We start from the raw sequence: 13,733 nt of genomic DNA on the forward strand, positions 1-13,733 counted from the left end.
TAGAATAAGAAGCTCTGAATGCAAACTCTGACTAATTGCTGACATAAGTGGACAGCCAAGACGTGACTCAGGACTTTTCAAAACCTTTCATCCGCTTGTGAACTGTGGCTTCTCATAGTTTTATTCTTACAGGCAGTAGGTGCCCTGGTAGTCTGTTTTGCAGAGTCCTGATTAGACTTCTGGCAGGTTGCCTACACTGCTGTCACAAAATAAGTTTCCTAAACATATTTTTAATTTAGTTCTAGAATAAAAACTGTACATTGTTTTGAAAATGAAAAGAAAGTCTTATTTTTCCAGTCACCTTTATTTCACTAGAAAAGTATAAATTATCACCATAAATACAGATATCACCAGTATAAAAGTTAGATTCTCGTTTATAAAATAAATATTAAAAGACAAAGCAACATCTACCTTCAAATCCCAATACCAAGATTATTTGAATCTATGCCACAGAAACTGTTCATTCATCAGCTCTTTAGTTAAAAATTACGTTCAAAATGTAGTAAATACTACCTATTCAGTGCTTGCATTAAGTGAGTTATTACTGACTCAAACCCTGCAAAGTATTTGTTCTAACACTTACTTGGAACTATCAGACTACCCTGTCAGTACAACTCTCAATGTAGTGTAATCTGGATATGCTTTCCAAAGGGATAGCGGGTACCTGCTCCAAGAGAGTTCCTTACAAGTCACTAGTAGAGTAGTTTCAGTTTGTTTACCTTCAGTTGTCTATATTCAAATATAAATAGACCAAGTTAATTTTATCCAAGAAGTGCAGAAATAATAGTAGCAATTTTGTCACATCTGAACTAACAGATCATTTCACCAGTTAATAATATTAAAAGGCAGATAAATACAGGTTTTGTTTCACAGAAACAGAATGATGTTCCTTTAGTTAGGTAAAGGACATGTATTTTTCAGAAGTAGTGTTCTTTCCCCTCACAAGTACCGTAAAGCTGTACCATCTTCCGGCTCAATAAGGCCATACTGATCAAGCCAAAAGTACCTTTAGTTCACAATCCTGTTTCAGACAGGACAATAGAAGTGGCTTGGGAACAGTCTATGACAAGGGTTGAGCTCTCTGCAGAGAGACCATAACAAATTAGAGAGATGAGCAATCACCAACCATATGAAGTATAACAAGGGCAAGTGCTGGATTCTGCACCTGGGACTGGGCAACCCTGGCTTTGTTTATAGACTGGGGAATGAAAGGTTGGAGAGCAGCACTGTGGAAAGGGACCTGAGGGTCCTGATTCATGGCAAGTTGAATATGAGTCAGCGGTGCCCTGGCAGCCAGGAGGGCCAACCCTGTCCTGGGGGGCATCAGGCAAAGCATGGCCAGCTGGTCGAGGGAGGGGATTGTCCTGCTCTGCTCTGCACTGGGGTGGCCTCACCTTGAATATTGTGTGCAGTTTGGGGCACTGCAATATAAGAAAGTCACTAAGGTGTTAGAGAGCATCCAAAGGAGGGTGATGGTGAAGGGTCTTGAGGGGAAGCCATATGAGGAGCAGCTGAGGTCTGCTCAGCCTGGATAAGAAGAAACAGAGGGGAGGCCTCTTTGCCGTCTTCAGCATCCTCATGAGGGGAAGCAGAGGGCAGACATTGACTCTTCACTCTCGTTTCCAGTGGCAGAACTCAAGAAAATGGCATGAAGCCAAGTCAGGGAAGGTTTAGGTTGGATATTAGGAGGTGGTTTTTCACACAGAAGGTGGTTGGTCACTGGAACAGGCTCCCAAAGGAAGTGGTCACAGCACTAAGCCTGTCTGAGTTGAAGAAGTGTTTGGACAACGTTCTCAGGCACACTGTGTGTGCCTTGGGGTATCCTACACAAGGCCAGGAGTTGAACTTGATGATCCTTGTGGGTCACTTCCAACTCAGCATATTCTACAATTCTATGATTGTATCAGATCACCAGAATGCTCCTCCAGCCTCCAGCCACTAAAATTTGGGCTTCAAAATTCCTGTTTCAGAGAGCCTAAAAAGCTCCACCCAATTATCCAATTTATGGCTTTTTGTTGTGGTGGTTTTTTTGCCTTGGTGCTGCCATTAGTGTCCACGATACTTTTTCCTTAGACACCATTAAGTGGTTGCTTTTCTCTCGCAGCTCTTACTTTCTTGCGTTTACACAGAATCACTGGTAGGACAATGGCAAGAGTGATGACTGCAATTGCAATCACTGCTATGATGATAAAGACTTCTGCTCCATATTCTGTAGGGGAGGAAAAAAGTGCAAGATTCAGTTATCAGAATCCATAATGACACAGTGCTACAAACTCTTAGCACTCATTCCACTGAATGAAAAAAAGGCTTTCTATATTTTACAGTACCACAGAATTCAGTGTGAACTAAACACTTTTTAACATGAATTTGCTGAACTGAGGTGAAGCTTTATTTCACCTGGTTCACACTAGGTTTTAATCTAGTTTAGTTAGTGCACTAAAATACCGTGCTAACACCACAAGAATAAATCAAACTGTTCCCCCTGTCCCTACATCATTTCCATCCAAGTAGGAATTTATTCTAGGTTATAAGCTAGAAAACACCAAGAGAAGAGTTTTCTATTTAAGTTGTAATTAAATTGTAATTTATCACTATTGTGATAAACAAAAATACATATTTAGATAGGGAAGTTAATCTGAGTTCATCTGCCAATTTTAGAAGAGATTTTCTTATCTGGGGGAGAAGAAAGATACAGTACAGCAATGTGATATTATTTAAATAATATTGATGACTTTATATTGAAGAAAGTTTTATCCAGATTGTTTGTCTAAAATTTGACTGGCTGATTCACTGACCACTCCTTAACTTATCTACTAGTAAAGAAGTCAATCTGCCAACCTCTGACCTTGTAATAGTAAAGAAAGTCTTAGTCTCACCATCTGCTTTAGGGGTAACTAAAGGTCAGTTCAAACTAAAGTCAGTGGATAGGTTTCCAGCACTCGTATGTTTTAGAGCTAATCCTTCAAGCACTTACTATGGAACCTCCTATTGGAAGAATCTGAGGGAAACAATAGTGAAAAAAAACAAAGCTGAAGGCTAGTGATGAGATCTGAAGCCTCAGTGACCAGTTATCAATTCAGACAATTTAATCAACACAGTTGAGCAAAACCCTAAAACAAACTCTAACTAGCTGAAGATGGTGGACTCTGACTTGAAGTGAGTTCTTCGAATGAGTTTCCATGTTCTGACTGTGTCTTCTAACTTACACAGTAAATGGTTTATAACAGGCATCCCAATTTAAAGACATGTCTTTTTGTTAGAATGATAAAGACTGTGGTGTGACAAACGTCACCGGGTACCCACCGTCGAAGATGCCCCTTTCTGCAGTGGTGCAGTGCATCACGCTGGTTTGACCGTTACGGTCTTCTCTGCGGGACGGAACGAATCCCTGGACATAGAAGCAATAGTTCTTTGTGCTCTCAACGCTTACTTCAAATGTATGGCTTTTTGTTGTTGCATCTTTCTAAAAGGAAAAAAAAAATATTTCAAGTGTCAGCTCTTAAGGTAGTACAGAAATTGTGTAACTATAATACAGCTACAGAATATTAAAATTATTACAGAATGAAAACTAGAGTTAGACCTTACCTTTCCAGAACTTTGATCTTTCCAGTAGTAGAGTTTGTATTCCAGGTCATGCTGGAAAATATCTCGAATACTTTGAAAGCTTCCATTAGGAAACGTATATGGTGTAAGTGGATCTTTGATCACAACATTCAGTTCCGAACCTTTTTGTGTATAATTCTTTATCTCTGGTTTTCCGATAACAGCTAAACAAAGATTTTTAGAATTAAAAAACTGATATCATCTTTTCTATGCAACATGCTCTTCTTTCTTCCACTCTTTATTAACTTCCCGTCTCAAATCTATTCTGACTTTAAGAAGCCAAAGTAATAGGGTGAAGTCCTGGGTTGTAAACAAGTATCTTCATCTAGTACACAATGTTAACAAAAGCTTTATGCCTGAATGTCTTCTGCAGTATCAGCATGGCTATTGTAAGAATCTATAGAAAAAAACCTTTAAGCTCAATCTAAATCTTCTTTAGGTCAATGGAACTAGTCTTGAAAGGAAGTTTATAATAAGATTTAATTGGCAATCCTACTTACTCTGACTATAAGGAGTAAATTTTTCAGAAAGTGCATAAGGTGGTTCTTCAAAGTTATCCATCCCCGCGGGCATTACAGACAGTATGTGGGCTACGTAGGTCTCTTTTACATCCTTGAGCGCATCAGTAACATCACACTCTGTTTCTGTTGTCCGTATGCATTTTTTTTTAATGTCAGATGTCTGTCTGAAAAGAGCGAGAAAGAAGTGTCAACAGCTTCCAACCAGACACTTACATATTTAGATACACTGAAAAACATTTTCCCCTTAAGCTGTATAGATCTCCCTCATCCGGTAGAACAGTCTTGCAGGGGTATTAGGCTGAAAAGAAGAGAACACTTGAAGAAAACCTATTGTGTACAGCTGTATTTCACAATTCAAAGTAGAATCAAGTGAAGTAAGTATGATCCATATGACAGAAATATGTTATTGGACCCATATATGAATTAAACATTAAATTTTTTATATTAATGGATAGAAACCATAAGTAGTTCTGATTTTGCATTTTTCTGCAGTTGCATAATTTATTTTAAAAAATATAAGATGCATAAATTACTTTGAATGTGTTATCCTTGATGCATGTGAAAACTCTTGCCTTAAGAAACATCAGTTGCTATAGGAAGCTCTGTTGACACAGTTTAATGTGACAACAACGTCTCCGCATATATGTCACTTGGTTTTGCAACTATGCAGTGGCAAATGTTACTAAGAACCAAACAGTAGCAGCAAATTTCGTTGCAGAATTATGATTTTAAAAACATTGACAAAAAACGCTTATCTTGATTTTTAAAGAATAGAAAACATGTCCATTTACCTGAGAACTAGTAATGAGATCAGGAAAAAAGTGTTAATTCCCCATTTTACTTCCTAACAAGAAGGATTGAAAAAAAACGTTATTACTCCATTTTTTTCCTTTTTTTTTTTTTTTTGCTGGTGAATTAAGGAAAAGCAAAATTGTGTGATCTCAGCTGGAAGAGCAAGAGTGGTGACTTTTGAAATTAACAAATGAGTTTTCCTCAAAATAGATCACGTTTTATTTTCAAGAGTCACCTGAACTCCCTTCTTACTTCACCAGATTTCTTATGTCACAGATCAGTTATTGATAGTGTCACATGAGATGCTTTGAAAAGGGACAGAGATTTGATCTTTGGGATGAAACAAATGTATTCTGTAAATGTACAGACATGAGAAAGCAAACATTTAAGCACACTTTGGAACAGCAACTTGTTTAAAGAGGTGCCTGTGTTGCAGAACTACACCTGATTCTACACTGAATCTTGGGCAAACAGATTTCAATTTTTTGCAAGCAAAACCACTGGAAAGAAACTCCAGATTCACGAATTTAATAAAATTTGTTCTGCTAAGTGTGTGCTTTTAAGTCTACTAATCTAATCACTCCCTTAATGAAAGAGCACATTAGGCCATTGCACTGGTGTTTCATCCATTAGTCATGAGAGAGAGCTCTCATGCCACTTTTAGTTAGAGACAGAAGAGACTACAGTACCACTTTTTCATTAATATGTAGGAGGTTTGATGATGCATTTTCCCTTTGGGACAAATTTAATAATATTCTATGTATTAAAATGAGAGCTAAGAACAACACAGATTTATTACTGAACTTCATGGAAGTTTTTGTGCAGTTCTGAAAGGTGTGTTAGACACTTTACATTAGCTGGCTACCTTTTATGTCCACAATATTTTATAGTTTACATAAAACATGATGACAGAGGACGTGTCGACAGAGGTAGAGGAACAAAGGTGATTTTTAGTGTTATCCAGCAAAACAAATTATTCATTTATTGTGATTCACCAATTAGAATAAAATGCAGACTCATTTATTAGACACCTCCCAAGACTGAAGACAAAAGACTCAGATCAGACACCTTGAAAAACATAAAAAAGGTGAAATTCTATCTAATACATGGTGTGTCAGACTGAGCATCAACTTCTTCGAAGTATCCTGGCCTAGATCTCTCATGCAGCTGGCCTGCACCAAACCCCAGAACTGAAATACTGATCTCTAGCTCAACTCTCCATTTTTTAGAGTGGGCAAAACCAGAATCCTGAACCACATATTCTTATAGTTGGATACAAAAAACTATTAACAGCTGGGTAGGGAATTCTCTTAAGTCCTAATGTTTGGGCTCTTTTCCTGTTACATTTACTCTCGAACATATTCAAACATGCTCTATTAGCTTCTTCTTCAATCGCCATTAATGGATATACCCTGGTGTTATCTACTTACCCGTGTATTTCTACAGTGTAGAAGTAACCTGCTGGTTTTGGCTGCCACTGTAGTATAGTTTTAAAATTGATTGAAGACCAAGTTATATTGACTGCTGTCGGTAGCGCTGCATAGCCTTTAAATACAGAAGAGAAAAATATCAGTCATATGATATGTAATTCCTGTTTCCCTGCAGTTGCTGTTTAGTTAAATGAAGCAGTTGCTGATAATTGCTACTCCGAAAAATTGTTTTTGGGAAAAAAGCTCAGTCCTACCATCTGGGCTCATGCTCATCTTTATTAAAGGAATGTGTCCAGGCAGAAGTGAGAAATATGAGAAGAATATTGTTTTCTGTTTTACAACTCTCAAATCGATGAATTAACTTATTTGGAATTCTAACTAGCCCTTTTTGATTCAAGACCTCTGAAGACGATACAAAAGCCTGAACATGCAGAATGTTCAAGCAGCAAATAAATGTGGTGCAGTTCACCAGGACTCTTGGCCCCCACAAGCGGATGGGTGTCCGCCGCGATGATCCACGACAGCCACAGCTGCTTCGGGGAACTGTCTGGGAGGAAGCTGGATGGGAAAACCCCTCGCGCCTCTGTAACCTCTGGAAATCCAGGGTTTAACTGAGCGATATCCTACTCGTTTTCAAATTACCACCTTCTCTACCTCTTCGGCAAGCTCGGAGCTGGGGCAAGGGAAGGAAATCTTGCAACCTTACCGCAACTGCCGACCCCCGAGCCTGTCCCCGCTCCCCGGCAGCGCCCCGGCCGCGGACAGTGAGGAACTCCACAGAAGCCAGTCCTTGGTGGCCCGAGCAGCGGCCGCCGCGGGCCCAGGGCGAGTGCCCGGGTGAGCGCCGCTGTCCCGCGGCCACAGGGCGAGTGCCGAGAGCCGCTGTCCCGGGGCCAGTGCCGCTGCCCCCCTTCCCGCGGCTCTTCTCGGGCTCCCTCGGGGACACCCCGTCCAAGGGGTCCGAGGGGTCCGAGGGACCGAGTCCCGGCGCCGATCCCCCCGTCCCCTCCCCGTCCCTCTGCCCCGCCGTCCGTCACGCACCGGCGGCGGCCAGGCGGCACAGCAGGGCGCTCAGCAGCAGGGCCTGTCCCGGGGTGGCGGAGCGCAGCATCCTCGGGGAGCGGATCTGACGGGTCCCGACGGGTCTGAGGGCGATGAGTGCGGCGGGGCGGGAAGCGCTGGCTTATATCGGCAGGGAGAGGCGGGGACCGCGGCGCCTCCCGCGGGGCAGCCGGCGCGGCCGGCGGTGGGAGCGGCGGTGGGAGCGGCGGGGGCCGGCGGGACACGAAGGGGCAGGGAGTGTGGGCGGCGGAAGCGCCCGGGTTGAGCAAGCAGAGCCGGGGATCTTCGAGGAAAGCCGTGAGGAGAGGGGCCCTGAACCGCGACCCCGGACACTCCTGGACGTGCCTGCAATCCGTGTCCACCTGCCTGTTTGGTGTCCCCATACATTCGTACCGCCCCTCGCTTCCCCTCTTGGAATAGTGGTGAAACTGGACACCACTGGATAACCAGTTTCATCCACTGCCAACCTTTGGCTTGGCTGTCAAGGGGCAAACAGCACCCCAGCTCGGAAATGGCTGCTCTGTGAGGCAGCTGGTCATGCAGAAGTGATGTTGGGTTAATTAGCTTTGATCCTGTACATTCTGAAGGTCTAAATATGTCAGTCCTTGCCTCTCCATGCAGAACGTCGGACACGGGTGCTCAGCTAGATGACATGCTCTATTCCCTAAGGCCTGAGAACGCGCACCCTGTCAAGGCTCACCTGTCACACCAGACACCAAGTTTTAAGTGTTCAGGGCTTAGTACCTCACCTCTCCCACAAACCAGGGGCCTGTTAACCCTTTTCCTACAAGCTCACATTGGAAAGGTATGCAATTTTAACTGGTAACAGGGAATCTGCCTCTGAAGAGGGTTGTCTGAATCTCAGCCTTTGTGCCAGGCTCCCTGGCCCCTCTGGGATGTGTGTGGCTCTCACGGTGCTCCCTTTCTAAGCAGTTAAACCGAGATTCGGAGCCGGAGGGGTGCGCGCTGTAGTTCTGTCTAATACTCAAGCTCTAGAGGGAGCTGTATTCGTACTGAGCTCAGGGGTCTGCCTCAGGAAGGTGGGAAACAGACTATGCGGTAGAACCTGTGTCATAGTTCAGGTAGATATATAAATTTACAGTCTTAAGCTGACTCTTCTTTTTATTTTGATGCTGCTTTGTACGATGTATTTGGAATATATAGGTAAGAGACTAATTGGGAAGTTTCATATTTAATTGCCTTTAATTTTCATGATTAACACATACTTAGATGCAAGGAAGCAGTTCCATCTCATAACGCAGAATAAATGCATATGGACCAAACTACAATATCTATTTCAACCACAGCCTGCAATTCATATAATGTGTTTCAAGGCACACCTAAGCCCTGGATTTCTAAATTACCGAATCCAGCCATACACCTTCTCATTTTTCCTGCCCTGCTTTTGATCAAATTTCAGCCATGTCTCTATGTAGTTGAATGCCAGCATTACATCAGCCAAAAATATTGCATGCTTTTAACCTGGTGTAGAATACAGATCCTGTGTGTCTAGCTTTTCAAGATTGTGACCTTATAAGATCACAGTTGATTTTCAGAGGACTTTACAAGGAGAAATAGTAGTCGTTTAAAGAAAAGAGATGCTTATATGAAACTTTAAGATCACCTTTAGGCTTTAATTTCACCTAATTTCCTTGTAGTTTGGCCACAAAAGATAGAAAATGGGTCAGCAGGGGTTTCCAGTTTTTATGTAGGTAATCTCAGGATCCCCTTCTCTTTCTCACCCTTCTCATTACCACCTCTTCTGCCATGAACTCCCATACTTGAAATAGGTGAGGAACCATCCAGATGCTGTCCAGACTAACCGGTGTGACCACTGTTACCTTATTCCTGTTGCCAGCAAGATATTTCAGTGTTCGTTAGCACTAAGCTTTTAGATGTCCTTCTCCATGCTGCAGAATGAGAGGCCAAAAGTTTGCCAAAGTAAACAGTTTAAACCAGCTTACCTACCAGCTGAAGGGGGTTGTGTGTGGTTAGAGGAAACTGGATAACTTTACCGAGGTAACCATTCTGAGGGAATGAAGTTGAAGGGGAAATTTGAAAGATGGGGAAAGACAGCATGCCAGTGCTGCTAGATCAGGCTGGCAAGGGAAGGGTGTGACAAAAAAGGGAGAAGTACTGAGGTGAGGAGCTGCTGCAGCCTCTGCTCTTCTTGCTCCTCTTGGCCCAACTGCTTGGCACTGCCTGGCTCCAGTGAGAGGAACCTCACAGTACCTGACATGGGCTGATGCCCCTACATGGAAGTCTGCTCAGCAACTAGTGACTTAACTGTGACATTCTGGTCGCATTTCTTACCCACTTCATGGTATTTTAGCAGCTCATTTAACACAAAAAAATTGCACCTTATTTCAAACATATGTTGCTACATGCAAGCAAGCATTCTGCTGATATAGAGTTTCGGCAATTTGTTGAGAAACTTAGTATTTGGCTCCCACAGTGTAACGTCAAAATGTAAGCATCATCTCTGTACATGTCTCTAACCATTTTAGTCATCCTCTGCTCATTTTACAATCTGCAGAGAAAAAAATTACTCCTACGATGAAATCCACATTTTCCTGATACAATCATCTAAATGAAAGTCAAATTAATTTATTTAAATGTTGAAATAAGTGGAACATTTCTATTGGTGGAGGATCTTCCTGTGATTTTTTAGAATATGTGGGAAACATGCAATAGCACAAGCCTGGCTGCATGTTTTGGGTTAGATGACCTCTTCCACTCTGTGACATCTTCACCCTGGTGAAATAAATGGAGTCAAGGTTGTTCACCATTGGGAAGGTTTGCCAGATTACAAGCAGATTCTACAGATTTTCTTCCCTTGATATGTATGTTACAGAACCAATTCACATATTGATTATGGTAAAAGTGAGGAGAAAACCAAAACTAAACCTGTACAACTCCTTTTTCTTTTAAAGAAATACATGTATTTATTTTTACTGTATGACCCACCAGGTCTCTAAACTGGTTCACTTAGAGAGAGCTACAAAATAATTCCTTGCTTAGCAAAGCAATTGCAACACTGTGTTTTCTGTACTGTCATATATAATTGTTGAAGTGTAATGCCTCAGGTGACATCAGTGACAAATTGGTTTCTTTACGCTGATAGTTTTGCAAGATTGTAAGTAAAATGTAAGTAAAATTTTGTAATACTTATTAGTGTTTTGAAATTTTGTTGTGTCACAAGACATTCATCGCTCCCTGCTAATATAAAAGTCAGCAATATTGTCATGCTCAATAGTGTAAAATTTACTCGTAAGATCTGAAATCCCTGGGAGCTTTTTCCAAAATGAAATTGCTCCTGATATTTCTCTGGAATTTTAGATCTTTGTTTAATTTGTCTTAGTGACCCATATGATAGGGTAATTAATGTAATTATACAGTGAATTGTATTTAATTACAAAGTTTAGATAGACAATCTCTGAGTTGGTACCTGTTTCTTTAAATATCTCAACATTTCTCTTGCAGAGCTGCTGTCTCAAATGCCATGTTATAAATGCACCCACAGACTCACAAATACCACAGTGTAACAGTATTTTTAATTAAGAGGCTTTGTATAATGATGTAAAATTGGCTACCAAGTTCCCTTTTTGATGCTTACTCTGTGGTAAGCAATGTCACTTAACTAGTGTAATGGAGTGAAGAATCAACATTTATACCTAAAAGTAGCTGTGTTTATTCCTGAAGTCTCCACACCAGTGAAAGCCCCAGTACGGTGAATCACTTGTGCATCCCTGATTTTCTTTTTATCTAAATTATTGTAAATGTTTCTATGATTCTAAAATTACCTTGTGATTTTACAAGATCATATGTAGCTTAACTACATGTTAAGATAACAGAGTACCACTGGGATAGAACTAGTTTAAAATTTAAATCCAGTTCTGACATTAATGGATCTTCATTTCACTTTTAGAAAAAAAGTAATGAATACGCAAAGTTGATATAAAAATTGAAATCTGCAAAAGGTGTTTCTTACAGGGGAATCACATGGACAATATGAATTTCTTGTTGACAGTAGAAATCATGAAGCAAATATTTGTATGTTTTTTTCTGATATTCTGCTTTCAATATTTGTGTTGTTACCACATTAGTCATACACATATCTCTTCGTTTGTCATATAGATACTTTAAAAAGAGACACTAGCAAAAGAACAAATCTGATGTGAGTTTTTGGGTCTGGAGAGGCTTTGGGATCCTGTGTGGAAATGATGCCTGCTTGGGGGAGAGGCATCCCAGGGAGGGAGGCTTTGAGCCTTTCCCACACTTGTCATCATTGCTTTGGTGTTAACTCCAAGTTTCTATTTCTTACTCACAGAACGATGTGTGATGCATTTATTATCCTTTTTGGAATTTTGTTTTGCAGCATTATTTCCTAAAAGGGAATTTGACCAGCAGATTTGTGTGCATTTAATTTCTGTGATCTTCAGGAACACCTTGGGGTAAATACTATTGTGTAAATGAAAATTTAAACTATGCTTTGGTTAGTATGATGCATAGAAGACTTCAGAAAGCGGATGTCGACAGCAATACCACAGCTGCGTTGAGAGGAGTGGTGGGGCACCGCTGCAGTGCTGTGTACAGCTGTGTTTGTTTACTACTTGCTAGAGGGCAAGCAATTACAGAAGGAATAATAAATGTCACTGAAGCACAACAGAAACTATGGAGATAGAGACACTAAACTGTATCGATTCCCTCTGTGCCAAGGTGCTTTTGGCTGGCCAAATCAAGCTGTTGCTTGTGATTCTGTCTGTATTCCAGGTGTTGTACCACGATTGTGAAGTAGGTTCTTGGGGTATTTAGTTTACCCCATAATATCTTAATGACATCGATTGATCTTGCAGTTCTCATGCATCTCTCTTGTAGGATTTATCTTTCCCGAATGACGCTAGACACAACTGCAACTACCAGACCTTATTTACTTAGTTTTTTTTCTCGAGCCTTGGGTTTGTGAGGAAGAGACTAAATTGAAGAAAAGGCAATATAAATGTTAAGTGACAATAAAACCTGTTTAAAAGGAGGCAAGTACATTAACAGTAGCATCTTTTTTTCATATTGAATCCAGTCTCAGCTCATGACTCTTTACATTTGAGGACTGAAATAAATGTGTTTTGCTAGGCCAGTTATTTGTAACTGTTAGAAAAACTTATTTCCCATTCTCACCGTTAAAAACCAGTGATTTTTAAATATTAGATGTGGCATATATAACTTCTCAGTGAAAGTAGAGCTAGTCAAATTCAGTGTTCTTTAAAAATATTCGCTGTAAGCATGTCTTGAAGGTTAGGCAATTACATGGGTAAAATAAAGAAAGCTTAAATTTGAACAAATGTGATCTCTACGCTGTCATTAAACTTAGGAACTGTGAGAGAGGAAAATGTAAACAGCACTCTGACTTTGCTATTATAATGTTTAATCCTCTTGTAAAATAGCTTTCTCTTTTGGAGTAATTTGATACAACAAAAAACATTCTGCACTAACCAGCAAAATTAAATTGAGAATTTCTTTAATATCCTGCATCTCCTTGTTTATGCTGCCTTTATCACTAACTTGGGGGTGAGTAGATTAAAGATAACTGGAAAGTGGATCAGCTTAACTGTAGGAGAATAATTCTGGATTATATTATATATTATATATATAAGCCTGCTATACCAGTGCAGTTCATCTGTTGAACAGCCCAGGAGACTTAATTCTGAAATTATATTTCCAAAATCTGCTTATGTGTGTCAAACCCAAGGAGAGTCAATGAGCTTATCAAAAATAGATTTGACTTTTAAAAAAATATCAGAAGTTCCCAGTTAGGACTGGTGTATATGGGGAACTTTTTTACTATCATGCATTTTGAATTACAGTCTGTGCACCAGTAAGGACATCAGGTAGATATGGCTTTGATTCTCCAGCTTCAGGTAGTAGATTGCTGTGTCCTTTCTGTCATCTTTCTATTCCATCAGAGTACCCCATTTTTCTCCTTCCTGGGGAACACTAGCTGAGTAGTGTTGCACACTGCATACTGTATGTTGCTATACCTCACCACAAGAGTCAGGATTGATTCCCTCCTTGATTGGAGGCAGCCTTTAAAATTCTGAAAGTTTTCTGTACAATGGGAAATGGCTGATTTCTAATAATTGTCATGTATGAGCCACAGTACAGTCTTTATTTTGAGCTTTCTAAGTTTCTATTGCAATTAATTAAGTGAAAAAAAATATGATCATAATCACTGGAATTTAATATACTTGTGTTTCTATTTTCCTCGGAAAATGAAGCATGTCAATGATAGCTGGAATATAATATTGAATATGAATTCATAATATATTAG

General features: G+C 40.3%; 1 protein-coding gene across 2 annotated transcripts in view; it reads right to left on the bottom strand.

Moving 5' to 3' along the window:
* Positions 1-219: 219 nt before the first annotated feature.
* Positions 220-13,733, bottom strand: part of F3 (coagulation factor III, tissue factor) — a 33,094-nt gene continuing 19,580 nt past the window's right edge. Inside the window, exons 1-6 of one of the 2 annotated variants that reach the window (XM_051799239.1) lie at positions 7,388-7,659; positions 6,347-6,461; positions 4,104-4,288; positions 3,586-3,767; positions 3,304-3,463; positions 223-2,209 (exon numbers count right to left, since the gene is read on the bottom strand). In XM_051799239.1, coding sequence (XP_051655199.1) covers positions 2,070-2,209; positions 3,304-3,463; positions 3,586-3,767; positions 4,104-4,288; positions 6,347-6,461; positions 7,388-7,457 — 852 coding nt within the window. In that variant the 5' untranslated portion in view covers positions 7,458-7,659 and the 3' untranslated portion in view covers positions 223-2,069. Of the gene's footprint in view, positions 2,210-3,303; positions 3,464-3,585; positions 3,768-4,103; positions 4,289-6,346; positions 6,462-7,387; positions 7,660-13,733 lie in introns of those variants that run through there. The other variant, XM_051799231.1, reaches the window with a different exon arrangement.

This window comes from Manacus candei, unplaced genomic scaffold, assembly GCF_025592945.1.
Source record: "Manacus candei isolate 608988 ecotype Guabito, Panama unplaced genomic scaffold, ASM2559294v1 h1tg000005l, whole genome shotgun sequence".
NCBI classification, from domain to species: Eukaryota; Metazoa; Chordata; class Aves; order Passeriformes; family Pipridae; genus Manacus; species Manacus candei.